The sequence below is a fragment of the Cervus elaphus genome, chromosome 28 (genome assembly GCF_910594005.1).
Source record: "Cervus elaphus chromosome 28, mCerEla1.1, whole genome shotgun sequence".
Classification (NCBI taxonomy): Eukaryota; Metazoa; Chordata; class Mammalia; order Artiodactyla; family Cervidae; genus Cervus; species Cervus elaphus.
In genome coordinates, this window is record NC_057842.1 from 16084987 (window position 1) to 16111839 (window position 26853).

Sequence of the window (26853 nt, forward strand, 5' to 3'; positions counted from 1 at the left end):
GACGTCACCCGGCCCCACCCCTTCCGGCAGAACGAGAAATCCTCTTCCTCTTGATTTCTGCATGAGGCCCGGCCCTGAGCCCTGATTGGTCACTTCCCCAGTCCCTAGCCAATCACAGTGGCCAAGGAGGATGGAGCACACTGATTGGCCAGGTCCAGGTCATGTGACCATAGTCTTCGGATGCCTGTGAGCAGCTCACCGTGTGTCAGGGGTGGAGAGAGTGTGATGCAGCTGGAGTGAGGCTGAGAGTCCAGACCCTGAGTCCGTGCGCTCTGTATCCTGGGACGAGCCTGCACACCCTCGCTACACACCGGCTTCTCCTCTGCAGACAAAATATTCATGGCAGACCTCTGCCCTTCCCATTGAAGGTAGCAAGAGCTTCTGTTTGAAGGTAGGTTTGGAGATCCCCTCCTAGCATCTAGGCTTGTTTTTTGTGTCCTATTAGAATAATTTATTTAGTCAAAAACACCCACGAGCACACCACATCCTGCTTTGCGCTTTCAGGAGTCTTAGCTGTTCTCGGTTGAGGACACAACCCAGGGGCCTCCCAATGGAGTGAATTTTGTCCAAGGAAGCACCTGAGGCCTTGACTCACTGAATCACTTTGCTGTGCACCTTAAGCTAACAACTTAGTGTAAATCAGCAATACCTCAATTTAAAAAAAATGATATTCCCTCATCAAACATTGTTCTAACGTTTGTAAAGTTTTTCGTTCAATTGTTGGTTCTTAGTATGTGTCTAATTGGTTTGGTGGTGTTTTGTGAGGTAGGGATCCAACTTACTTTCCTCTATGAGCACCACATTGTCCCAATGGGACGATTCCTTTCCCCTTTCTCCTGTAAATACCCTTTCTCCATTTGCATATTAAGAAGCTCTTTTTAAAAATCCCAGGTATCAAGAACTTCAGGTCTCTGGTAATTTGTGGAGCACCCCAGAGACATGTTTCCATTCCTGTGTCTTCTCCCTGCATTTAGCCATTGCCAGTTTCTAGTATACACAAGTGCCCACAGAGGGTTCTCTGTAGTGAACCATGAATATTTCCATGACCCAGGAATGTGAGCACAGAGGTGGGGTGAGTCCATAGTACCTCTGACCATGCTCAGCAACCCGAACATTAAGCCTGACTGAAACTGCTTAGGACAAGCTGTGTTTCTTCCTTTTGGTGTCTGGCTGTGCAGAATAATTAGTTGGTAGATTGGGACTTGGGTGTTTGGGTTCAGAGGAGTAGAGACAGACCCATAGCCTGCTTTTCCATTATATTTTCCTCCTCTGGGCTCTGCTGAGCTGGTGTGGAAATATTTCTGCTAAAAGCTTGAGAGGTACTCAATCCTTCTGCTTCCCATCTCCTGCCTTTTCTGTACTTCTGTCATTTAAAAAAAATATAGCTAATTTTCAATGTTGTTAGTCTTTGTGTCATTCTGACACTTAGGCACCTGTGGTTTAATAGACCTCCAGCTCCCAAGACCTCTTTGGCAGGTGGAGACATAGAGAACTCATGCAGAAGCATTACATCACACTGGAGCCTGGACCAGAGAGAAGGTCCTGGCCAGGAAGCCTCCATCCCTGCTGTGGGGGCTTCGGAGTTACCACCTCTGATTGTACACCCCCAGGCCATTGGTGCAGGCCCCACTCTGAGATCTGGAAAGGCCTGGCTTCCCTCCCTGACACAAAACTAGTATTTTTTTTTTTTTTTATCCTGATCCTCATCCAGTCCCATTTGGCTCCCAGGCTCAACCCTGGACCCACACCCACAGGATCAGGGGAGTCCAGTTCTAGAGGAGTTTCATACAAGGAGAGGCTCCTGTACACTCCATCCCCGGGGGCCTAAATAAGCGTTTCCTTGGAGTTTCACAAGCCTGGGAGGAGATACTGGGTCTGTGTCCATTTTGTAGTTGAATATGTTGCGCCTCAGATCATTGTGTGGTTTGCCCTGGGTCACTCTGCAGGTCAGTGGGTGAGCTGGGATTTGAACCCAGACTCCATGTCTTGGAGTCCAGGACTGTACAGGTGTTTCTGCTCCTTGGTTAAATTTATTTCAGGTTTTTTTTATGAATTTGTATATGGGACTGTACTCTTCTCTCTCTGATGGTTCATATCCTGCTATCTTGCTGAATTTATTAGTTTTAATAGTTGTTACTTGGTATAGTTTTTACAGTTTCATATAAATTCTGTCATAATAAAATAGTGACGGTGTTACTTTTTCTCTTCCAATGGGGTTGCCTTTTATTTCCTTTTCTTGCCTAGTACTCTGGGTAGGACACTTCCACTACTATGTTGAACAAAATTGGTGAGAGTGGGCTTCTTTGTACTATTCCTGATCTTTTTGGAGAATCTTTCACCTCTTTACCACTGAGTTGGATATTAGCTGTGGGCTTGTCTTATATACCTTTTAGTTTGTGCCATGTATAACCAAAGTATTGAGAGATTGTATCAAAATTGGTATTACACTTTGTCGAAAGCTTTTTCTGCAATTATTGAGAAGAACACATGATTTTCTTCTTAGTTTTGTTTATATTGTGTATCACATTGATTGATGTGCAGATCATCCTTGGTGATAGGATAAATTCCATTTGATTATAGTGCATGATTCTCTTAATGTATTCTTCCATTTGGTTTGCTGATATTCTTTTGAGGATTTGTACATCCATGTACACCGCGGTCAGGGCTCTCTGGTGGTTCATGTGGTAAAGAATCTGCCTACAATGCGGGAGACCTGGGTTTGACCCCTGGGTCAGGAGGATCCCCTCGAGAATGGAATGGCTACCCAGTCTAGTATTCTTGCCTGGAAAATTCTATGGACAGAGGACCTGGTGGGCTGCAGTCCATGTGTCACAAATAATTTGACATGACTGAGTGACACTTACCAGGGTTCTTCTTGACATTCTTAACATCTACATTTAAGATTTTTATCCCAGTGAAACATTATAGTCAAAGGCAAAAATGTCAAAAGTCAAAGAGTTCTTAGAAGTAAATGACAATAAGGCATAAGAGATGAGGGCAAGGACTCCACATAATTTACTTTTCATAAAATTTTAGGTCTTCAGAGGAATTCTCACTACACTGTATAGAAAATGCAAGGTTTAGTTTAAAATATAAACCTTTTTAGGTGTTATGTTTCTATGATGAGGCTGAAATTTTTATAATTTATGTATAAAATATTAAGGAATACTGTGTAGCTCTTAAAATCATATTTTCAAAACCTTTAATGACATTTATAAGCACTAATATATAGTGGAAAAGTAGCTAGGAATAGGAGATGATCCCATATAGCTTCAGATGACAGTACAGACGTGTTGAATGATAGTTTTCGGGTTGTACTTATTTATTTTTAGTTGAAGAATATCTGCTTTACAATGTTTGGTTGGTTTTCCTCATACATCAACACAAATCAGCCATAAGTATATTATCTACTCTTTGGCGAGCCTCCCTCTCACCTCCCGCCATCCCACCCTTTAGGTCATCACAGCACCATGCTGGGCTCCCTATGTTATATAGCAACTTCCCACTAGTTTGTTTGTTTACATATGGTAGTGGCTGTGTTTCAGTGCTCCTCTCTCAATTCATCCCACCCTCTCCTTCTCCAGCTGAGTTCACAAGTCCTTCCTCTACATCTGTGTATCTATTTCTGCCCTTCAAATGTTCACCAGTACCATATTTCAAGCTTCATGTGTATGCATTAATATACTATATTTGTTTTTCTCCTTCTGACTTAATTCACTCTATCACAGGTTACAGGTTCCTCCACCTCAGTTAAGATGATTCGTATTTGTTCCTTTTCGTGGTGGAGTAATATTCCATTGTGTATGTGTTCCACAACTTCTTTACCCACTGTTCTATTGATGTACATTGTGTTGCTTCCATGCCCTTGCTATGTTGAATAGTGCTTCAGTGGTCATTGGGGTACATGTGTCTTTTTAGAGTTATGGTTTTCTCAGGGTATATGGCCAGTAGGGGATTGTTGGGTCATATGATAGTTTTATTCCTAGTTTTTTTCAAGAAACCTACGTTCTCTTCTCCATAGTGGCTGTATCCGTTTACATGTGCACCGACAGTGCAAGAGGGTTCACTTTCTTCCATGTCCTGTCCAGCATTTATTATTTGTAGAATTGTTGATGATGGTCATTCTGACTGGTGTGAGGTGATACCTCATGGAATTTTGATTTGCATTTCCTTAATAATGAGTGATGTGGAGCATCTTTTCTTGTGTTTGGTGGCCTTATTAATGTCTCCTTTGGAGAAATATGTTCAAGTCTTCTTGAACATTTTTTAATTGGTCATTTTTTTTTTCCTGATATTAGGCTCTATGATCTACTTGTGTATTTTGCAGATAATCCTTTGTCAGTTGCTTCGTTTACAATTATTTCCTCCCATTCTGAGAGTTGTCTCTTCATCTTGTTTATCGTTTTCTTTGCTGTTTGAATACTTGGAAGTTTCTCTAGATGCCATACTTATTTTTGTTTTTATTTCAGTCTCTCTAGGAGGTGGTCAAGGAGGATCTTGCTGTGATAAATGTCAAAGAGTGTTCTGCCTATGTTTTCCTCTAAGAATTTTATAGTTTCTGGCCTTATATTTGGTCTTTAATCCATATTGAATTTATTTTTGTGTAAAGTGTTAAGAAGTGTTCTAATTTCATTCTTTTACATGCATTTGCCCCATTTTCCAGCCCCAGTTATTGAAGAGGCTCTCTTTTCTGTCCTTTCTCCATTGTACATTCTTGCTCCCCTGTCTAAGAAAAGGTGCCTATAGGAGTGTGGGTTTATCCCTCACTTTGTATCTTGGTCCATTGCTCTATGTTGCTGTTTTTGTGCCTGTACCTTAGTGTCTTGATGACTCTAGCTTGGTAGTATAGTCTGAAGTCAGAAAGGTTGATTCGTCTAGCTCCACATTTCTTTCCAAGATTGCTTTGGCCATTCTGGGTCTTTTTCTCCCCCATATAAATTGCAAAATTATTAGTACTAGTTCTTTTAAAAATGTCATTGATTGTTTGATAGGGATGACTTGAATCTGCAGATTGTTTTGGGTAGTATAGTCATTTTCACAATATTGATTTCTTCCAATTCAAGAACATGGTATGTCTTTCTGTTTGTTTCATCTTTGATATCTTTCATCATACAGCTCATCTTTCTGCATACACGTGTTTTTGTCTGTTTAGATAGGTTTATTCCTAGCTATGTTATTCTTTTTGTTGCAGTGGGGAATGGCACTGTTTCCTTAGTTTCTCTTTCTGATTTTTCCTGTTGTACTATAGGAATGCAAAGGATTTCTGTGAATTAATTTTGTATACTGTGCTTTACAAATTCACTGATTAGCTCTAGTAATATTCTGGTTCTATCTTTAGGGTTTTCTGTGAATAGAAACAGCTCATCTGCAGTCAGTGAGAGATGTACATCTTCTTTTTCAATAGGCTTAGTTTTATTTTTCTTCTCTGATTGCTATGCCTATGAGTTACAAAATTATATTGAATAATAGGAATGAGAGTGGGCACCATGGTCTTGATCCTGATCTTAGAGGAAATGCTTAAATTTTGACACCATTGAGAATAATGTTTACTGAGAGATTTTTCTATATGACTTTTATTATGTTCAGGTAGTTTTCTTCTACACCCCTTTGCAAAGCATTTTTTAATTCATAAACTGGTGTTAAACTTTGTCAAAATCTTTTTCTGCATCTCTCGAGATTATCATATGGTTTTTACCTTTCAATTTGTTAATATAGTGTATCACATTGATTGATATGCATATAGTGAAGAATCTTTGAATCCCTGGGATAAACCCCACTTGTACTTGGTGTACGATCCTTTTAATGAGTTTTTTGTTGTTGTTGTTGTTGTTTGTTTTTTGCTAGCATTTTCCTCAGGATTTTTGCGTTTATGTTCATCAGTGATATTAGCCTGCAATTTTCTTCTTTGTGTGGCATTTCTGCTTCATTTTGGTTCATGGTGATGGCGGCCTCACAGAATGAGCTGGGAATGTTCCTCCCTTCATGTTTCTGGAAGCGTTTGATCAAGATACGTATTGTCACACCTCCACCGGTTGAGAGCATTCATCTGTGAGTCCTGGGCTTTTATTTGTTGGAGACTTTTGCTCACAGTTACTAGTGCTTGTGATTGATCTGTTCGTAGTTAGAGCTTGTGATTAGTGTTAGTGCTTGTGATTGATTTATTCCTATTTTCTAGTTCTTCCTGGTTCAGACTCAGAAGATTGTAGTTTTCTAAACATTTGTCCATTTGTTCCATGTTGTCCATTTTATTGGCATATGGTTGTTTCTAATTGTCTTTTATAATCACTTCTACTTCCGTGTTGTCTGTTGTAACTTCTCCTTCTTCACTTCTAATTGATTTGAGTCTTCTATTTCTCGTGATGAGTCTGGCTAATGATTTCTCAATTTTGTTCATCTTCTCCAAGACTTTTCTTATTGTTTATTGATCCTTGCTAGTGTTTCCTTCATTTTTTTTTCACTTATTTCTGCTCTGATCTTTATAATTTCTTTCTTTCTGCTAACTTTGGAGGTTTTGTGGCTGTTTTTCTTCCTTTTCTAGGTTCTTTAGGTGTTAGATTAGGTTTATTTTTAATGTTCTTTTCTTCAGGTAGGCTTCTTGTGTTGCTGTAAAATTCCCTCTTAGCATTGCTTTTAGCGCATCACAAAGGTTTTGGGTTGTCATTTTTTCATTGCCATTTGTTTTTAGGTATTTTTAAATTTCCACTTTGATTTATTCAGTGACCTGTTTGATTTCTCCATGTGTTTGTGTTTTTTGCAAATTTTTCCTATAAATGATTCCTAATCACATAGCATTGTGATCAGAAAAGATGTTTGCTAGGATTTCAAGTTTCTTAAACTTACCAAGGTTTGATTCGTGATGCAGGAGGTGATCCATTCCAGAGAGTCTTTCATGTGCACTTGAGGAAAAAAAAATTATTCTGCTGTTTGGGGATGCAGTATGCTAAAGATATCAATAAGGTCCATCTAGTCTAATGTGTGGTTTAAGGCCTATGTTTCTATATTAATTTTCTGTGTGGATGATCTGTGCACTGAGGTGGACACCCCATACAAGTCTCGTGTTAAAATCCCCTAGTATTATTTTTTTTTACTTTCAATTTCCCCTTCCGGTTGTTTGTATTTGTCTTACGTATTTAGGTGCTTCTATGTTGGATGCATGTGTATTTATAATTGCAATATCTTCTTCCTGGATTGATCTCTTTATCATTTTGTAGTGTTCTTCCTTGTCTCTTGTAATCGTCTTTACTTAAAAGTCTATTTTCTCTGATATGAGAATTGCTACTCCAGCTTTCTTGTGATTTCCATTTGCATGGCATATCTTTTCCCAGGTGCTCACTTATAGTCTGTATGTGTCCCTAGGTCTGAAGTGGATGTATTATCAACCACATTTATATGGATCTTGTTTTTGTTTCCATTCAGCCTGTCTGTGTTTCGGTTGGAGCATTTAATCAATTTACATTTAAGGTAGTTATTGATATGCATGAACTTATTATTATTTACTTTATTTCCCTGGGTGTTTTTTTTTTTTTTTCCAGGTCTATTCATTCCCTTCTGTTTCCTGCCTAGAGAACATCCTTTAACATTTGTTGTAAAGCTACTTTGCTGGTGCTGAATTTCTTAACTTTTGCTTATTTGTAAAACTACTGAGTTCTTCTTTGAACCTGAGTGAGAACTTAGCTGGCTAGAGTAATCTTGCTGGTAAGGTTTTCCCTTTCATAACTCTAAGTGTATCATGCCACACCCTTCTGCGCTGCAGCGTTTCTTCTGAAAGATCAGCTGTTAAACTTATGGGGATTCCCTTGTTATTTGTTGCTTTTCCCTTTGTGCTTTTAATATTTTCTCTATTTGTTTAATTTTTCTTAGGTGATTGATATGTGTCTTGGCATGTTTCTCCTTTGGCTTGCCCTGTATTGGACACTCTGTGCTTCTGGGACCTGTGTGTCTTTCCTTCACCAAGATAGGGAAATTTTCAGTCATTCTTTCTTCAAGTGAATTTTTATCTTTCTGTCTCTCTTCTCCTTGAGTCCTTATAATGTAAATGTTATTATGCTTGATATTATTCACCAAATGCATTACACTATCCTCAATATTTTGGCTTTTTTTTTTTCTTTTGGTGCTCAAATTTGGTGATTTCCACTACTCTGTATTTCAGCTTACTGATCTGTCCTTCTGAATCATATAATCTGTTGACTTAACTGCTGTATTTTTCAAGTCAGTTATTGTATTCTTCAATTATAATCAGCTCTATTTTATACTTATTGCCTCTTTATGGAGATTCTCATTCTGTTCTCCATTCTTCCCTGAGATGAGTAAATATCTGTTAGTTACTTATTTCATGGGTCCACTGGGTCTTGTTGTGGCACTGACTTTCTCTTGTTGCCTAGAGTGGGGGCTGCACTCTAGTTGTGGAGTTTGGGCTTCCCAGTGTTCTGTCTTCTCTTCCTGAGGAGCACAGGCTCTAGGGTCGTGAGTTCAATAGCTGTGACACGCAGGTTTAGTTGCCCCACAGCCTGGGATCTTAGTTCCCAGACCAGGAGTTGAACACTTGTCCCCTACATTATCAGGAACATCTTAACCAATGAACCAGTAGATTATGTATCTCCATCGTGTTTAATTCTTTTTTGAGGTCATGTCTTAGCTGTTCATTTGGAATATATTGTCTCCTCATTTTGCTGATCTTTTCTGTTTCTGTGCATTAATATTAGGTAGATGAACTGTGTCTTCATGTTGAACGAGTGGACCTATGTGGAGTGTCCCCTGTGTGGCTCAGACGAACAGTTACCCCAGGTCAGCAGGGACAGGAAATCCAGGGTGTCTCCTGTGTAGGCTGAGTGTGGTGTCCTGTGGATGTACCATCATTGCTTTGGGCATGGTGGTGGGTCTGGTTGGCCACCAGTGCAGCTGAACGTGAGCCCCACCTCAACAGTTGCAGATGTGCTTCTGGCTGGAGCGGACCTGGAGTAGGAGCCACCTTGAGGGGATGCAAGTCATGGCTGAGTCCACCCACTGTGTGTGGAAGGGAAGGAGGCTCTTGTGGAGGAATCCAGGCTCTTGGGGGGAAGCCATTTTAGAGGAGCGTTGTGGGCATGACTGGGTTGGATGTGTGTGTTCCACAGGGAACTCAGAGACATAGCAAGGCAAGCAGTGCTAGGAAGGTAAGTGGGCAATGTCAGAAATGTCTCCCGCCAGCACTGGGCCAGCTGGCTACAGGGAGGATTTTTTAAAATGTCATCAATATGTGATTTCATCCCTAGAGGAAGTTGCAACAAATCTTGCCCCCTTGGCACTTGTCCTAAAATTAGTCCATAATTCTTCCCACATGACCCATGCACTTTTCAAGCTGCTGCCTCTGAGCTGACATTCAGCATCAGTACTTTGGAACAAGCCTATTATGCGATAGGGCCCACATGGGATCTCACTGGTAAGATGTCTCTGTTGACCTCACAAAGAATAAATCACAGTGATCTGTGAGATTGATCAAATTGCCCAAATGGCATCCTGTTGTCTCACAGGTGCCTATCTTCTCAAAGCTGGGAGACCACCAGATTCCAGACCTCTGGCTACGTGATAATCGCATCAGAGAATTTTCCATTGGTGGGGTATAAGAAGGACTCTGTTAGAAAGGGGGAATGCTGGTTCTCCTTAAGAGCCAGTCACCCTCTCTTTTCCCTCTAATAAATTTCCTTTTCTTGCCTGACTGCCCAGCTTGCTCTATTTTTCTCTGCACTCACCTTACACTGTGGTGCCGAAACCTGGGAAGGAAAATCCATGGCAACTGGGTGGGCTCCTCTCAAGAGCCCACCTCCAGTGGTCCCCTCCCTTGGACCTTTCTGAGAAACCGAGACCATCTCTGGGACAGGATTCTTCACTTGCCTTGCTGGACTGACATCCACAGACCGGCCCACTTTTCATCAATCGGTTACAAGGGTGAGTGAAACCCCATTCTCTCAGATACTCTCTCTCTCCTACTGGGTGGGAGGTTCCCACGGCCCTTGGGTCCTCAGCCTTGCACCCCCGTCTGACTTTGAAATAGGGGATGCCCATTTCAAAGCAGACTGTTATTACTCTTTGAGCAAGTCCTGAGAATGGGACACCTTTTCTCTCGGACCTTTCTCCTCACTTTCTCCCGCCCTCGTCTAACCTGCGTACTCAGCTGTGATGTGAAATTCTCAATCCCCGCCCTCAAAACCTACTCCTCTAGGATGCCTTCTCCGTAACCTAAAAGCCTTGGGCTTCCAAGGGGAGATAAGACTAAAAAGACTTATTTACTATTCAACACTGTCTGGCTGCAATACAGACTTGATAACAGGTCCCAATGGCAAGAAAATGGAACTCTTGATTATGATACTATACCAGACCTCGATAACTTCTGCCACTGCAATGGCAAGTGGTTAGAAATCCCTCATGTTCAGGCTTTCTCTGCTGTTCACTCTCGATCCTCTCTCTGTGAATCCATTCTGGGCCACATCCTCCTAATATACTGTCTCCCAATCCCTGTTCAGACTTTTTCTTCTTCTTCCTTCTACTCTTCTGACCACAGCCCACCACTATCACTCCCAATCCTGTTGTAGCAGCCCCAGATCCAGTTCCACGACCTCCACCTTACGTCCCCACCTCCCTCCCTCCTTCTCAGGCGCAGGCCACTGCAGCTCCCAACCCCCTCCCCAGCCTGTGCCTGAGAAAAGCTCTGAGACCTCAGCCCCACCCTCTACCCAAGGGTCCCAAGGCTTTAGTCTGACCTCCCTAGATCCCCTCCCTGTACCCTGTCCCGAACACCTTTAAAACAGGAAACTTCACTGCAGGACCCAGCTCCTTTCTGTGCTCCACTCCCTTTAGAGGAAATAGCTGGTTCAGAAGCCATTGTTTGGGTTCATGTCCCATTCTCCCTCTCTGATCTATCTCAGATTGAAAAGCGTCTTGGCTGCTTCTCCTCAGACCCTGATAATTATCTAAAAGAATTCAAGCATCTTACGCAGTCTTACAGCTTAACCTGGCATGATATTTACACCGTCCTTTCCCCCACTCTTCTCCCAGAAGAGAAGGAAAGAGTGTGCCAAGTGTCTCAGGCTCATGCTGATGAAATATACAGGACAGACGACCCTAAGCACGTACGGGCAACAGCTGTCCCCCAAGAAGATCCCAACTGGGATTACCAGGCAGGGAGACCTGGACAAGTAGCCCGTAATCATGTGGTTGCTTGCTTCATTGTGGGCCTTCAAAAGGCAGGGCATAACGCTGTCAACTTTGATAAGCTCTTGGAAATAACTCAAGGGCTAGTTGAAAACCCAGCACAATTTCTAGCCAGGTTAATGGAAGTGCTACAAAAATATACAAAATTAAACCCCACTTCAGCATAGGGCACCATTGTGCTTAACACACATTTTATCTGCCAGTCATCCCTATATCCAAAAGAAACTAAAAAAGGCAGAAGGCCCTCAGACCCCTCAATGAGACCTTTTAAATTTAGCCTCTAAGATTTTCATTAACCAGGAAGGACAGGCAAAGCTGGAGAAGGCCCAATGAGATCAGGCCAAATGCCACCTTTTAGCCACTGCCCTACATGGCTCCAAGCCTCCATCAACCAACAAAGAAGGGAAGCAACCTGGGCCCTGCTTCAAAGGCGGCAAAGAAGGCCCGCTCAGGCCTAAAGCCAAGGCCCCCTCCAGGTCCATGTCCCAGCTGTGGCATAAAGGGACACTGGGTCCCTCTAGGGATCCGGACATCCCCTCCTGGTCCTGAGCAGGAGTCCTCTGACCCGGCTCTGCCCAGCCTCCTCGGACTCGCCACCAAAAATGAAGGTGCCCAGGACCCCAGGCCCCGACTCTCATCACCTCTGTGGAGCCCAGGGTAACTCTTACAGTGGCACGTGTCGACTAAAAAAAGATGTACAACTTGAGAGTTGCGAGTTAAGTTTTATTTGGGGTAAAATGAGGACTGCAGCCCAGGAGGCAGCATCTCAGATAGCTCCGAGAAACTGCCCTCAAGCAGCAGTGGGGGAAAGACAATATATAAGGTTTTGGGGAAGGGAGAGTTCAATACCATGAAGCACTCATTTTACAAAAGGCTTTTTGTTAGTCATGAGGATCTGATATCACCAGGAAGGGATTTAGTGTTTCTCTAGATATGAGGAGATGCCAGGATTGAGATCATAAAATCTGCCCCTGAAAACATCCAACTGTCTGAAGACCTGTCCCACCAGAGTCCCTGGAGCAGAGAGGGCCCCACTGCAGCCTGAGCTCCCTCAGGGGTGCTGCAGGTCACCGGCTATAGCAGCATGGGGTTCACTCTCTGTAGGCGCCTTTGCTGTTCAGTCATTGGCAATGCTCTTGGCACATGCCGGCTTGTAGTTGACACGGCCCCCTAGTGGTCATGAATCCGACCATACTTTGGCGGGCATTTCATGACCATTTTGTTCCGCGTTGCTGGGAAGGCTCATTCCCAGTTATGAAGAAGGTTTTTGTTGATAAGACACTCAATGTGCTATTATTGGACTAGGTCTTAATAGTCAAAGATCTCTGGACTCCTGTCTTCTAGCTATGGTCCAGGAAAGTATTCCCTCTCATTGCATCTTTTCAAACCTAGAGTCACACTACTACAATCATTGATCATATATCGAGCTATACATTTGATCAACTGCTTCAAGTCTTGTCATCATTTTCGTTGGAGGTTCATACACTTGGTAATACATGAAATGATAACCTTGTGAAATAAGCAAATTACAAATGGTATAGTTAATAACACTAATGGAATTAAAAGTAAATATTTTAGCCATGAGCCTCTCACACCAGTTTTCTTAAAAGATTGTGAAGATTAGGGAATGGGTCACTTAAAGCAGAACTCTGATTTTTCATGTGGTTCAAATGTGTTACATTAAAGGATTTGCCAGGTATGAAAATATAGCATTCAGTTTGCATTACAGCACAGATATCTCCCTGAGATGCTTTAAGGTGTCAAGGGCCTTGCCGTTGTACTGTAGCATTGCCTCTCTCATCATAGAGATCTCAGAATGCAATAGGCTAATAGCCTGGTTACTCTCACTTAAAGCTTATGAAAGATGTTAAGGCTTAGATATGGTCAATGACATCCTCCAACCCCATTGAAGGCGCGCGCGCGCACACACACACACACACACACACACACACACACACACACACACACACACACGGTGCAAAACACACACACACACACACACACACACACACACATATACACACAAGTTACAAAACCAGTACAGTACAGATCTTTGACTCATTGGGATCATCCCAATGGTAGATTGGTTAGGGTTACCTCTATTTCGTTAACATGTATGACCTAAAATTCATGGGAATCCCAGGCTACACCTTAGTACCATCCCTGTAGATGTGAAGGCCATAAATTAGTACCACAAATCCACTTAGTTCCATACCCAATCACTCTCTAAGGGTAATAAGAGACATAGTTCATAAAGCACCCAGCCTTGTCTCATAATTACCAGGTTGATCATTTTTAGTATGATTTGACTGCAAGGAGCTCCAACCAGTCCCTCCTAAAGGAGATCAGTCCTGGTTGTTCACTGGAAGGACTGATGCTGAAGCTGAAACTCCAGTACTTTGGCCACCTCATGTGAAGAGTTGACTCATTGGAAAAGACCCTGATGCTGGGAGGGATTGGGGGCAGGAGAGAGGGCAGCATGGCATCACCGACTCGATGGACATGAGTTTGAGTAAACTCCGGGAGTTGGTGATGGACAGGGAGGCCTAGTGTGCTGCGATTCATGGGGTTGCAAAGAGTCGGACACGACTGAGTGGCTGAACGGAACTGAACTGAACCTTTCCCAACGTAGAGGAGCTTTTAAACTTAAATGACCATAGCCTGGTGTTAACCATGTAGATCCACCCCGTAATTGTGGGGATTTTCCCTTTCATAGATAGGTTAATTTTTTAAATTGAGACTTGGCTCATCACTCCGATTGAGTTAAAATGACCCCAAGAGAAAACTTATATCTATTGCCAGCATCCCCAGAGCAGGTATTATTAATTGGCCAGGTGAGAGAATTCCATTTGTAATATCATGAAGATAAAACAGGACTGAACTCTCATCTAAAATAAATTTCCTAGTGGGTATCCTTAGAGAACAGAAATCCACCAAGGAAACCCAGAAGTACCAGACATAGGGAATTGGCCACAGTGAAACAACTGGATTGAGTTTTAAACCAGCATAGAATTGTGTCCATGATAGAAAAGATTTGACTGCTAGGCATAGGTCCAAGGAATCAAGAAAAGACACAAATGATCATGAAAGGCAGGTCAGCATCTGGGCCGGCTGCCTCCTTGTGACGTCAGCTTCTTCCCGTCCTCGTGCAGTGTAGTGTCCTCTGTTTGCACGTTGTTTTCAGGTGAGTTTGAGGTCGGCAGGCCTCCCTATAGACCAGTCCAGCTTAGGGGCCTTTGGAAGTGGGAGCTAACCCAAGAGTCGTTTTCCCTTCGGTTTCACTGGGCATGAGCTAGTAAGAGTACCTGATGGAGAGGTCCATCCATCCAGGTTAGAAAGTTCCTTAAATTATGTCTTCTTTCAGTCTTGATTGCAGGTCATGTGTGAGGCATCTGATCTTCATCCAAAGACACATTACTGAAATAAGCTTCAGAAACAACCCTAGAGTGTCCTTTAATAATGCAATTAAATTTTACATTAATATACCCTAACAACAAAGGACTATCCAGGAAATGAGTCTTAGTAGATACAGACCTCCATTAACAAACTGGGATTTAACATTCATTGAAACATCTTTTTCTCCCTAAAATCACCACCATTTTTACCAAATATACCAAATTAAGACTTGTTTGTACTATAGGTCTGGTCGCAATAAACTGCCTGATGATTTATACAACCATAATTGATCATAGACTTTTTTGCTTTGCTGAGACTATAAAAGTCTCAGACTGAACTTTTAAAATAAAACCTTTCAGGGCTAGGAAAGTCATGCCAAATGTTTACCACAGATTTTCCCTAACAAATCTAAGTGAATTCCTCCCTTCTCCAGGTCTCAGATTCCTTCAAGTTCCTTCAGATTTCTGTACCTGTTAGTGAAATAACATTCCTAACTTATCTGATAAAATTACTGGAAATTAAGAGTTTCCAATCTCTGGAAGTTCAGAGAGAAAAGATAAATGTTTCAATTTGTTTATAAAATATAATCTTAACAAATTACCATCATAATTAGTTTGAGCGGAAGGTTTTTCTTAAACCTGGAAAACTAGAAACCATAAAAGTGATAAGCATATTCACCAGTTCATTCAGTCCTTTTGTTAACCTTTGTGAAGTCAGCAGATTTTTCATTAGAATCTTTCCCCAGTTCAGAAACTGGTATTTATCCGAAAGTCCTTTTTATAAATCTTGAAGAGGAAGCATCTTTGTGAAATTTGGTTAGTGCTATGACAATATTTTGAGATAGTAACTGAATCATGCCTGAAAACATTTTACCCAAACACATCAAAATTTTAGGAACTCCATACAGTTTCTAGGGTATCTATATTAGTAACATATTACCATACAATGGGCTTCCATGGTAGCTCAGACCATAAAGTGTCTGCCTACAATGCGGGAGACTCTGGTTCGATCCCTGGGTCAGGAAAATACATACAATATAAACTGGAGACTTATTACTCACTTGACAGTACTTCCCATGTAATTCTGTATACAAAACGAACCTAATTAGGGTAATATCTCTGGGATGTTTCAGGGCCCTCTGAAGCATCCCAAAGTTGGGCTAGAAATCTTCATTAGAATGATTTAAGAAGCTTTGTCAACACATATCAAAAAGGTTTAGAACAACTCAGTCAAATAGGACTATAGATCATTGTGAAACAATAGTGTTCAGCTAATATCCTGGTTTCCAGGTCTCCACATCGGAGAGGAGTCCCTGGCCAGATCACTTGCTGCCAAGATGTTCTGCTGCTGCCCGTGCCCAGAGGACGGGGCCTCAGGAGGGCTCACAGGCAGAGTGTGTGGGATCGCTGGCGACACTGGCTCAGGGCCCCCCGAGGAGGCCTCTGGCCCTTTGCCTGAAGGAACAGGAAGGTAACACGGGAGCCCCAGGCCGGGCCCGGCCACCTCTCCCATCCCACCCGGGCAACCCCGAGTCCTTTCCCTGGGAATGGGGACGGGGGGTTCTCGGGGTGTGTCCGCCTCAAGCAAGCCCAGAAGGATGTGCGTCAGAAGCCTGTGGACCGGTGGCATCCACACCCCGGGGGAGAACAGGCTGGGTGGGATGGGGAGAGGCCAGACAGTGTCGGCTGCCCAGGCTGCCCTCACGCCCTCAGGGGGGTCTTCTTCCTCCCGGGTGGGTATCTGACCAGACACTTGTCTCTGCTCGTTCTGGGAGCAGAAGGTTGAGCGGGCAGAAGCAGCAGCCATGCTGGCCAGGCCCAGCTCGGAAAACACCAAGCAGGCCTGGCTGACGGTCACTGTCATTGCAGAGCTTCCCACCGGATGTGGCCGACGAGGGGGACACGCCGTCCACCTCCTCGAGGGAGGGGTCGGAGCCCCACCCCCTTGACCGTGAGGCCCAGTGCAGGGTCCAGGTGAGCGTGCCCATGGAGGGGTCAGCCCAAGGGGGAGTGAAGAGCAAGAGGGGAAGGCCTCCCCAGAAACCACCCAGGACACACCGTGGGGCCCAGTCTCGGGCTGCTTCGCGGCTCAGCACACCCGACTCTGACCCAGAGTCCCGAGCACCCCTCCCTCTGAGGCAGCACGAGGACCTGGAGCCCAGCGCGGCAGAGCACAGAGGTGAGGAGCCCAGGGCTGGGAATCTGAGTGTGTGGGGAGGGGCGCTGAGCTTCACAGGGAGGAGTCCCCCAGAGCTGGGGCTGGGCCTGGAGCAAAGGCTGGCCTCAGACCACCCATCTTGTAGACTGCACAGAAGACTCCTGTGCTGGGTATTCTTTGGGAATCTCAGGGAACCTTTAGTGCCCAGTTAGGCACATAGCAAGGCTGGCCTGTGGGCAAACTTTTCTTCTCTCCCAGCTCTAGCTCTGACCTTCAAATACAACCAGGCTCCACTTCCAAGACCTGTCCCCACAGAGGCGGTTGCACACACATGTGCAGGACCCAGGGATCCACTGAGGGGAGATCTAGATCTGAGCCTTTCCCCAAAGACACCGGTCCACCTGGATACTGGCCAGCACACTGGGCAGATCGGACCTCTGTGCCTGCAGGACCCCCAGCCCCAGGCACCCATGTCCCACCCCCTCAGCCTGAATGTCCACTTCCACCTGCACCTGTACCTGCTCGGGCTTTGGCAGGAGAATCTGAGTCAGGGCAGGAGTTACCACCTCTGCAGGGAGAGCCTGCCCTGGCTCCTGCCCAAGACCCAGACGCCCACGATGACTGACCCACCCCTGCAGGGAGAACACGCCCCTGCTCTGGACAGAGACCCACAACCCTTTACATTTCCCCTTCTGGAAACACCGTGTCCAGTGGAGGGGTTGGTTCTACAGCCTCCATCCCTGTCTGCTCCCCGTGGATGCCATCAACTCTCTCTCGAGCCAGTGGAGACTCAGTTCCCTTTCCCGAACTGCTTTTCATTTGGTTTCTCTGTATTTTCTTGATTTATATTCTGTTCTTCACAGATTTGTGTATTTTTCCCCTTTAAGTGTCAATCAATAAAATTGGCGTTCAGTGGTACATTTCCGGAGCATTAAGGACCTTCACAATGCTGTGCGGCCTGCCCCACTCTCTAGTTTGGGACCCTTTCATCCTCCCAAACCCCACCCCCCGCCCCCAGCAAATCCTGTATTCACCTCAAGCACTCCCTGTTCCTCCCTTGCCCCCGACAACCTTTACTCCTCTCATATCTGAGTGTCTTCCCATATCCTGGATGTCTCCAGTCCATGCCGATGAACAAAATCATAGAAAAGGTGGTTTTATTAGACTCTGCACATATTTTAAGAGTAGACTTGGGAATTCTCGTTTTTTGTTTCCTTTCAGGCAGCCTTTGTGTATCGGAAAGGGCAGTGCAGGTGATTTCAAGATGTCATCTGCAAAATGAGACCCTTTTGGCAAATAATCTCCAGGTAGGCATTACTGTTGCATGACGTCTCAGCCAGAAGGGAAATGCTGAGCTCTTCCTCAGGCACAAAGTCACAAAAAGAAGCCAGGAAAGAAAGCGGGCAAAATGAGCACGCCAACAACCGGGAAGCGCTGTCTCAACCCCATGAGACAAGGCTAGAGAAAGACCCAACATCCTTGTGGCCCAAACACTCTTGAAAATCAGTGTGCAGTAAAGAAGAGAAGGAAGCGGTGAAGTTGCAAGGAGAGGCAATGCCCATGGCCAGTGTAGCCTAGACCTACACGTTAGACCTGAGGGCTCTAGCCTAGGAGACCTGGCCTAGAAGTTGCCAGGGGAGGCAGTGCACATGGCCTGCCCGCTCAGATGAGGACACGAGCCAGTGAAAACCGTTTTGAGACAGCAGTGACGGTCATGTCTGGGCTGGTGACAGCCTGCCCTGGGCAGCCCACGAGGCCGCAGAGTCCCCAGCATGTCCACCAAAGAGCGCTCCGTGCAGGCCCCTCAAGGGGCCTCAGGTGCATCTCTTTAGGAGCAGTGGCGGATTTCCGATCGGCTCTCGCTTCACTTGCGGGGCAATGGTTCCTGTCACTGTAAACGCCCACCCTGGGTGACCCAAAGGCAACATCCCACAGGCGCCTGAGAGACTAAATCCTCTTAGCTGCACACACAGCCCGCTCCTCACTGGGATGCCTGTGGCCTGTGGCTCCCGAGGGGAGAGCAGCATTCTTCCCACCCTGTGGTCACTGCTGGGAGTGCAGGCTGCCCCTCACACCCTTCACAGTGTCCCTGTTGGCAGAACTGGGTGAATCTACTAAAGGGCAGAAATTCAAACTGAAATGCAACCAAACTTCCCACAAGGTCTCCAAAAGAGTTCAGGAGTGATGAATTGAAAACCAGAGGGGATGACGTGAATGTGGATGGAAACTTGACACCTTACACCAAATTCACTTCAAATTTTTCTGAGACATATTTTCCATGCCAAACGTCTCACAAAGACAATATAAAATCACGCAGAACCTAGACATGACCTTTGAGTCTTCACACACAATATAGAAAGGCAATGCACAAAAAGGCAATACTGTGGACTGTGTAAAATCTAAGGTTTCTGCTCTGGTAAAGACCTTATGAACAAAAGCAAAGAACACACCACTCACTGGCACACAAATACTTGCAAACACAGAGCTGATAAAGGATTTATCTCCAAAGAGAGAAAACTCCATGGATTATACAGTCCATGGAATTCTCTAGGCCACATACTGGAGTGGGTAGCTTTTCCCTTCTCCAGGGAATTTTTCTGACACCCCACATATTGTAAGACCAAACTTGAGAATTCTTGTTTTTATTTCTTTTGAAGTAGCACCTCCCCAAGAGAAGGGTCGGAGCACCACGCCCTGCCCGTGAGGCCCAGTGCAGGATCCAGGTGAGCATGCCCACAGAGGGTTCTGCCCAGCTGGGAATGAGGAGGAATTGGGAAGGCCTGCTGCCCAGACACCACCCAGGACACACCTTGGGGTCCAGTCTCAGCCTGCCACGGGGCTCAGCACACCCGGCTCCAACCCAGAGCCCTGAGAACTGCTGCCTCGGACCTGGAGCGCAGCATGGCAGAGCACACAGGTGAGGAGGCTGGGGCTGTGAATGTGAGTGTGGGGAGGGGTGCTGAGCCATACAGGGAGGAGTCCCCCAGAGCTGGGGCTGGGCCTGGAGCAAAGGCTGGCCTCAGCCCACCCACTCGATGGACTGCAGTCAGAGACAACATCCTCTTGTGACTTCCTGGACTGGGAAGTGTCTCTAAACGTAGGGAAGAATTCTGTCTCCAGAATTTTCTTTGTCCGAAGGATGAGAAAGGTAACACGGGAGCCCCAGGCCGGGCCAGGTCCCCTCTCCCATCCCACCCAGGTAACCCTGAGTCCTTTCCCTGTGAGTGTAGAAGGGGGTTTCTCGGGTTGTGCCGGCCTCCAGCAAGCCCAGGCGGATGTGGGGTCAGAGCCTGTGGGCCGGTGTTGTTCACACCCCAGGGGAGAGCAGGCTGGGAGGGCTGAGAGAGAGTCCAGGCAGCGCCGGCTGCCCAGGCTGACCTCACACCCTCAGGGGGGGTCTCCATCCTCCCGGTTGGGTATCTGAGCAGACACGCATTTCTGCTCATTCCAGAAGCAGAAGTTCGAGCAGGCAGAAAGCAGCAGCCATACTGCCAGGCCCAGCTCAGTAAACTCCAAGCAGGGCTGGCTGACGGTCACTGTCATTTCAGAGCTTCCCACAGGATATGGCTGATGAGGGGGACACCCCATCCACCCTCCCATGGAGGAGTCAGAGCACCACCCCCATGCCTGGGAGGCCCAGTGCAGGGTCCAGGAGAGTGTGCCCACGGAGGGGTCAGCCCAACTGGGAATGAAGAGGAAGCCGGGAAGGCCTGCTGCCCAGAGAGCACCCAGGACACACCCCAGGGCCCAGTCTCAGCCTGCCATGGGGCTCAGCACACCCGGCTCCGACCCAGAGCCCCGAGAACCGCTGCCTCTGAGGCAGCAGGAGGACCTGGAGCCCAGCGTGGCAGAGCACAGAGGTGAGGAGCCCGGGGCTGGGAATGTGAGTGTGTGGGGAGGGGCGCTGAGCTTCACAGGGAGGAGTCCTCCAGAGCTGGGGCTGGGCCTGGAGCAAAGGCTGGCCTCACACCATCTTGCAGACTGCAGTCAGAGAAGGCATCCAGTGCTGGTATTCCTTGGGATTCTCTCGGATGCTTTCAGTCACCGGATGCACACATCACAAGGCTGGCCATGGGTAACCTTTTCTTTTCTCACAGCTCTAACACTGGCCTCTAATTTCAACCAGGCTCCACTTCTAAGTCCTGTCCCTACTGTGGTGGTTGCTATAGGTGCAGGACCCAGGGATCCACTGAAGGGAAATCGAGACCTGAGCCTACTCTCCCAAAGACACCGACCAGCTGGGTACTGGCCAGCACACTGGGCAGATCGGACCTCTGTGCCTGCAGGACCCCCAGCCCCAGGCACACATGTCCCACCCCCTCAGCCCGAACCTCCACCTCCACGTGCACCTGCCCCTGCTTGGGCTTTGGCAGGAGAACCCGAGTCAGGGCATGAGTTACCACCTCTGCAAGGAGAGCCTGCCCTGGCTCCTGCCCAAGACCCAATGCCCATGATGACTGACTCACCCCTGCAGGGAGAACAGGCCCCCGCTCTGGACAGAGAACTCGCCCTTTCTGGAAACACCTCGTCCCGGGGCGTGGTTGGCTCTGCAGCCTCCATCCCTGTCTGCTCCCCGTGGATGCCATCAACTCACTCCCCACCCAGGGGAGATTGAGTTCCCTTCCCTTGAGGGTCTTTTCACTTGGATATTATGTAACTTTTTTGTGCTCTTTTATTTTTTTTATGGCTTTCTGTACTTTTTTCGGTTAAGTTTTAATGAATAAATTATTCAAAATTGTTGCAATTTGGGAACACTCAGGACCTTCAAAGTGCTGTGTAACCATCACCGTTCTGTAGTTTCAGACCCTTTCAGTCTTTCTGCCCCAGCTCCCAACAAATCCTTTATTCACATCCCTGTTTGTCTGTTCCCCCGATCCTGAACACACCTTAATCCTTTTCTTTCTTCATTTCTTCCTATATTCTGGGTGTCCCCAATCAATGACTATAGCAAAATGACAGAAGTAGTTTTTTTCTGATTCCCCACATACTGTAAGGCTACATTTGAGAATTTTTGTTTTTATTTCATTTGAAGTAGCCTTTGGGTATCTGAAAGGACAGTGTAGGTACCTTCAAGATATCATGGGCTAAATGAAGACCTTTTGGGAAATATAGTCATCATCTCCAGGCAGGCGTTGTTGTAAGTGTGACATCTGAGCCAGAGGGTAATGCTGAGCTCTTCCTGTGGCACAAACAAACTCACAAAATAAGCCAAGAAAGAGAGCTGGGAATAAAAACATCCTAACAACAAGTAAAGCATTCTTCATGACAGAAGGCTAGAGCATGACCCAACATACTTGTGGCCTAAAAAACCTGTAGAAACTCACTGTTCTGTAAAGAAGAGAACATGTGGGATGTTCCAAGGAGAGGCAATGCACATGGCCAGTGTAGTTTAGAGACAGCCTGACCGCTCAGAGGAAGACACACAACAATAGAAACCCTTTGCAGACAGCAGTGACGATCAACACTGTGGGAAGTGCTTAGGTGGTGAAAAAATGCCCTGGGCACCACGTGAGGGAGCAGACTTGGTTCTCTTCCTCTGCCCCCACACCATTCCCTCATGAAGGCAGCTCAGGTGCAATCATGCCCTGCCTGCCTGTCTGGCTCATTCATGACCTGTGAACACCTCCAGGGCAGGACTCCACTTTCTCCTCTCTGTGCACCATGAACCTGCACACAGTGGGCCTTCAGAACCTCAGGAGACTCGAGCCATTCCCACTATATCCAGAACCCTCCCCAGGCGTTAAAACGCCTGTGGAGTCACTTTGGCCCAAGCACGGGTTCCAGAACCCTGGAGGCTACGACACCCTCTCCACTGTGAAGAGTCAGGTCCCTTTTGACAGAGCTTCTGAGCTGTCAGACCTGAGCTGTTGTTTCATTGTCAGCTCTGAGCATCCAGTAGAAGCCAGGTGGGCCACACTGCTACAAAGGAGATCACAAGCTGAGTTTCAGGGAAGGCATCAAAAGGACAGCAATGGATACAATGGGCTGCAAACTGAGTGAGGGTCCCCACAATACTTGGAAAGGACTGTGGTGTGCAAGTGCAAGTGGGGCATAGGGCCCCCAAGGTCCAACAGAAGAGAGGTACTCGGGAGCAAAGGCCCTTGGCCTCTCCTGTAGCAGCCCCAGATGGCAGCTCATGAACAGTAGACAGCAATGTGGTCACATGAGCATGACTCTGTAACTGCCTCAGAACCCAAGAGAAAGAGATCAGGGTATGTGGGAATCTGGAGGGTGTGGTGGGGTGGATAAAGGGAGGTGCCCTTCCTCTCTTCACTGCAAACTGCTTTTGTGAGTCTCAAAGCTACCAGATGGCATTTACCAAGTCAGGTCCCCACAGTAACTAATGTGGGCTGGGTGCCTTAGCCCCTGTCACAGATAAAAGCCACACCAGTGTCTTCCCTGAGTTCAAACCGCAAGATCTGGAGGTTCTGTCTGGTACACACCTCTTTGCTGTAGCCACGTTACCCCCTTCTCTGAGCGCCAGGTTCACGCTCTAGAAAGAGGACATCTATTTCTCCTTAGCACGTTGCTATCTTAATCCTGTGAAGACTAATTTGGGTTATCCGAGAATTAGTATCTAGCCCTTAGAGATATCGGCTGAATCCGGAATAACTGGCGTCTCCAGTGGCATCCGGCATTTCTTCCTGAAGCCAGCCAAACCCCACACAATTGCATCTCCAGGATCTCCACTTAGCCCGCTGGACAGAAAGCCCAGCGGGGTTCAAAGAAGCTACAGACAAGCAGAAGAGGACTCACAGGCAGACGGCTTCCCTCAGGTCTCAGGTGGAGCTCCGGGACCACAGCAGGAACGGGCGCTCTCAACCCCTGGGCTCAGCAGCGCCCTCATCCTCAGGTCGGCGGCTCTGGCCTGATGGGAGCACGAAGGTCACCAACGGCCCCAGGCTGACCTCATGCCCCGCCCACTGCTGTAGCCTGACGTCACCCGGCCCCACCCCTTCTGGCAGAAGGAGAAATCCTCTTCCCCTTGATTCCAGTTTGGGGCCCGGCCCTGGGCCCTGATTGGTCACTGCACTAGTCCTGAGCCAATCAAGGTGGCCAGAGAGGACAGAACACACCGATTGGCCAGGTCCAGGTCATGTGACTGTAATCTCCAGGCTATGTGGGAGCTGCTTAGCCTGTGTCAGGGGTGGAGACAGTGCAATGCCCCAAGAGCAAGGCTGAGCATCCAGTCACTGTGTCCATGTGCTCAGTGTCCTGGGATGTGCCTGCTCCTCTCTGCACACTGGTTTGTCTGCTACAGAGAAAATATTCATGACCACCTCTTCTCTTTCCAAGCCGTTTCACGTACCACATTCAAGGGAGCAAGGCCTCCTGTTTGAAGATATGTTTGGAGATCCTCTGCTAGTCTCTACGTTTGTTTTTTGTGTCATGTTAGAATAATTAATTTTGTCAGAAAACACCAGTGAGCAACATCACATGCTGCTCTGTGTTTTCAGGATTATTACCTGTTCTGAGTAGAGGACATGGCCCAAGGTCCTGTCAAAGGGAGTGAAGTTTGTCCAAGGAAACACCTGAGACACCAAATCACTGAATCCTTTAGCTGTACACCTTTAACTAAAAAATCATTAAAAGTCAACAATACCTCAAGTTAAAAAAAAAATCCACTCATCAAAAATAGTTCAAAAATTTGTCAGGGTTTCCTTTCAAGTATTGGTATGTTTCTAATTGCCTTGGTGGTGTTTTGTGAGGCAGGGATTCAACTTACTTTCCCAGTTGGTATTCCCAATGGATACCAAATAGTCCCAATGGGCTTCCATTCTCCATTTACATATTAAGAAACAATTTTCAAACCCCCAAGTATTAAGAACTTCAGATCTTTGGTTATTTGTGGAGCACCCCAGAGGCAGGTGTCCTTTTCTGTGTCTTCTCCTCCCATGTCACCATTGCCAGTTCCTAGTATACACAAGTGCCCCCAGAAAGTTCTCTGTAGTGAACTATGTATGTTTCTGTGAAGACAGACAATGTGAGCATGGAGGTGGGGCTGAGTCCGTGGTGACCACTGACCATGCTGAGCAACCCCAATGTTAAATCTGGCTGTAACTTCCTAAGGCAAGGGCTGTGTTTCTTCCTTTGATGTCTGGCTGCCCACAAGAAGTTTGAAGGGTTGAAACTTGGGTCTCTGGAACCAGCAGTGTAGAGATTAGATCCACAGCCTGATTTTCCATGATATTTCTACCATTTGGGCTCTCTTGAGCTGGTGTGGGGATATTTCTGATACATTCCTGGTAAAGGCATGAAAGGCAGTCAGTACCTGTGCTTTCCACCCCTTGCCTCGTCTGTACTTCTGTCATTTTTGTCAATATAGTTCATTTTCAATTCTCTTAGTCCTTGTGTCATTCTGACACTCAGGCACCTGTGCCTTAATAGACCTCCAGCTCCCGGGAGCTCTTTGCCTGGTGGAGACAAGGAGAATTCAGAGCAGCACCACATCACACTGGACCAGAGAGAAGGTTCCAGCCAGGAAGGCTCCATGCCTGCTGTGTGTGTGTGTGTGTGGGGGGGGTGTTCAGAGTTCACTTCGGACTGTGCACCCCCGGGCCCTTGGTTCAGGCCCCACTCTGAGATCTGGAAAGGAGGCGGCTTCCCTGCCACCCTCCCCCTCCCCACCCCAAGAAAAAACTAGTTGGTTTTTTTTGCCTCGGTCCACATCCAGTCCCATCTGGCTTCCCAGCTCCACACTGGACCCTCACCCACAGATTGAGGAGAGCCCAGTCCCAGAAAAGTTTCACACAAGGAGAGGCTGCTACTGACCCTTCACCCCCCTGGTCTAAATAAGCATTTCTTTTAGTTTCACAACCCTGGAAGGAGGTACTGGTTTTGTGTCCATTTTGCAGTTGAAATGATTGAGCCTCAGATCATTGTGTCATTTGCCCAGGGTCACTCAGCAGGTTAACGAGTGAGCTGGGATTTCAACCCAGAATTCCTGTCTTGGAGTCCATGACTCTGTGCAAGTCGTTCAGCTCCTGGTTTACATTTATTTCAAGGTATTTTATTCCTTTTGATGCATTTGTAAATGGGACTGTTTTCTTCATTTCTCTCTCTGATGGTTCATCTCCCATTATCTTGCTGAATTTATTAGTTCTAATAGTTGTTTTCTGGTGGATTTTTTAGGGTTTCATGTAATATCAGGTAATAATCGAAAAGAGATATTTTACATCTTCTGTTCCAATGCAGATGCCTTTATTTTCTTTTCTTGCCTAATTGTTCTGGGGAGGACTTCCAATACTATGGTGAATAAAATTGGCGAGAGTGAACATGCTTGTATGATTCCTGATCTTTTAGGGAAAACTTTCAGCTTTTTACCACTTAGTCGGATGTTAGCTGTGGTCTTGTCTTATATTGCCTTTAGTATGTTCCATGTATAAACACTTTATTGAAAGTTGGGATGATACATAGATATTACACTTGATCAAGAGCTTTTGCTGCAACTTTTGAGGTGATCATATGATTTTTATTCTTTATTTTGTTCATATGCTGTATCACATTGATTGATTTACAGATAATGCCATCCTTGCATCCCTAGAAATAATTCCATTTGATTATAGTGTATGATGGAGAAGGCAATGGCAACCCACTCCAGTACTCTCACCTGAAAAATCCCATGGACAGAGGAGCCTGGTAGACTGCAGTCCATGGGGTCGCTAAGGGTCGGACGTGACTGAAGTGACTTTGCAGCAGCAGCTGCATAGTGTATGATTCTTTTAATGGATACTTGAATTTGGTTTGCTAATATTCTTTTGAGGATGTCTGCATCCATTTACACCATGGTCAGGCTTTTCTGGTGGTTCAGATGTTAGAGAATCTGCCTACCATGCGGGAGACCCAGGTTTGATCCCTGGGTCAGGAAGGTCCCGTGGAGAAGGGAATGGTTACCCACTCCAGTATTCTTGCCGGGAGAATTGTTTGGACAGAAGGACCTGTCAAAATACAGTCCATAAGTCACAAAGAATTGGGCACGGCTGAGTGACGAACACACAAGAATCCCTTTTGACATTCTTTAAATTTAAATTTAAAATGTTAATTCACTGAAAAACTACAGTCAAAGGAAAGATTACAGAAATAAAAGAGTCGTTAGAACAAAATGACAATAAA

General features: G+C 46.0%; 1 protein-coding gene across 6 annotated transcripts; it reads left to right on the forward strand.

Annotated features, from left to right (window-relative positions):
• The first annotated feature begins 182 nt into the window (after positions 1-182).
• On the forward strand, positions 183-21397 carry LOC122685432 (skin secretory protein xP2-like). Of its 6 annotated transcripts, XM_043890209.1 has the most exons (7): positions 183-391; positions 9857-9924; positions 15873-16053; positions 16452-16556; positions 16696-16761; positions 20721-20815; positions 20910-21397. In XM_043890209.1, exons 3-7 carry the CDS (start codon positions 15920-15922, stop codon positions 21353-21355), a joined length of 846 nt encoding a protein of 281 aa, XP_043746144.1. In that variant the 5' UTR covers positions 183-391; positions 9857-9924; positions 15873-15919; the 3' UTR covers positions 21356-21397. The 6 variants fall into 6 exon arrangements, 1 of the variants encoding a protein (XP_043746144.1); XR_006338382.1 differs by lacking the exon at positions 20721-20815 and having other exon boundaries at positions 16452-16761; XR_006338383.1 differs by lacking the exons at positions 15873-16053; positions 20721-20815 and having other exon boundaries at positions 16452-16761.
• The last annotated feature ends 5456 nt before the right edge of the window (positions 21398-26853 follow it).

What these genes read in the sequence shown, in the direction of transcription:
- LOC122685432 (XM_043890209.1), top strand. Translation starts at nt 15,920, where the DNA reads ATGTTCTGCTGCTGCCCGTGCCCAGAGGACGGGGCCTCAGGAGGGCTC. An exon ending in TTGCCTGAAGGAACAGGAAG is followed by an intron (nt 16,054 to 16,451) that starts GTAACACGGGAG and finishes CTGTCATTGCAG; the next exon opens with AGCTTCCCACCGGATGTGGC. An exon ending in CATCACAAGGCTGGCCATGG is followed by an intron (nt 20,816 to 20,909) that starts GTAACCTTTTCT and finishes TGGTTGCTATAG; the next exon opens with GTGCAGGACCCAGGGATCCA.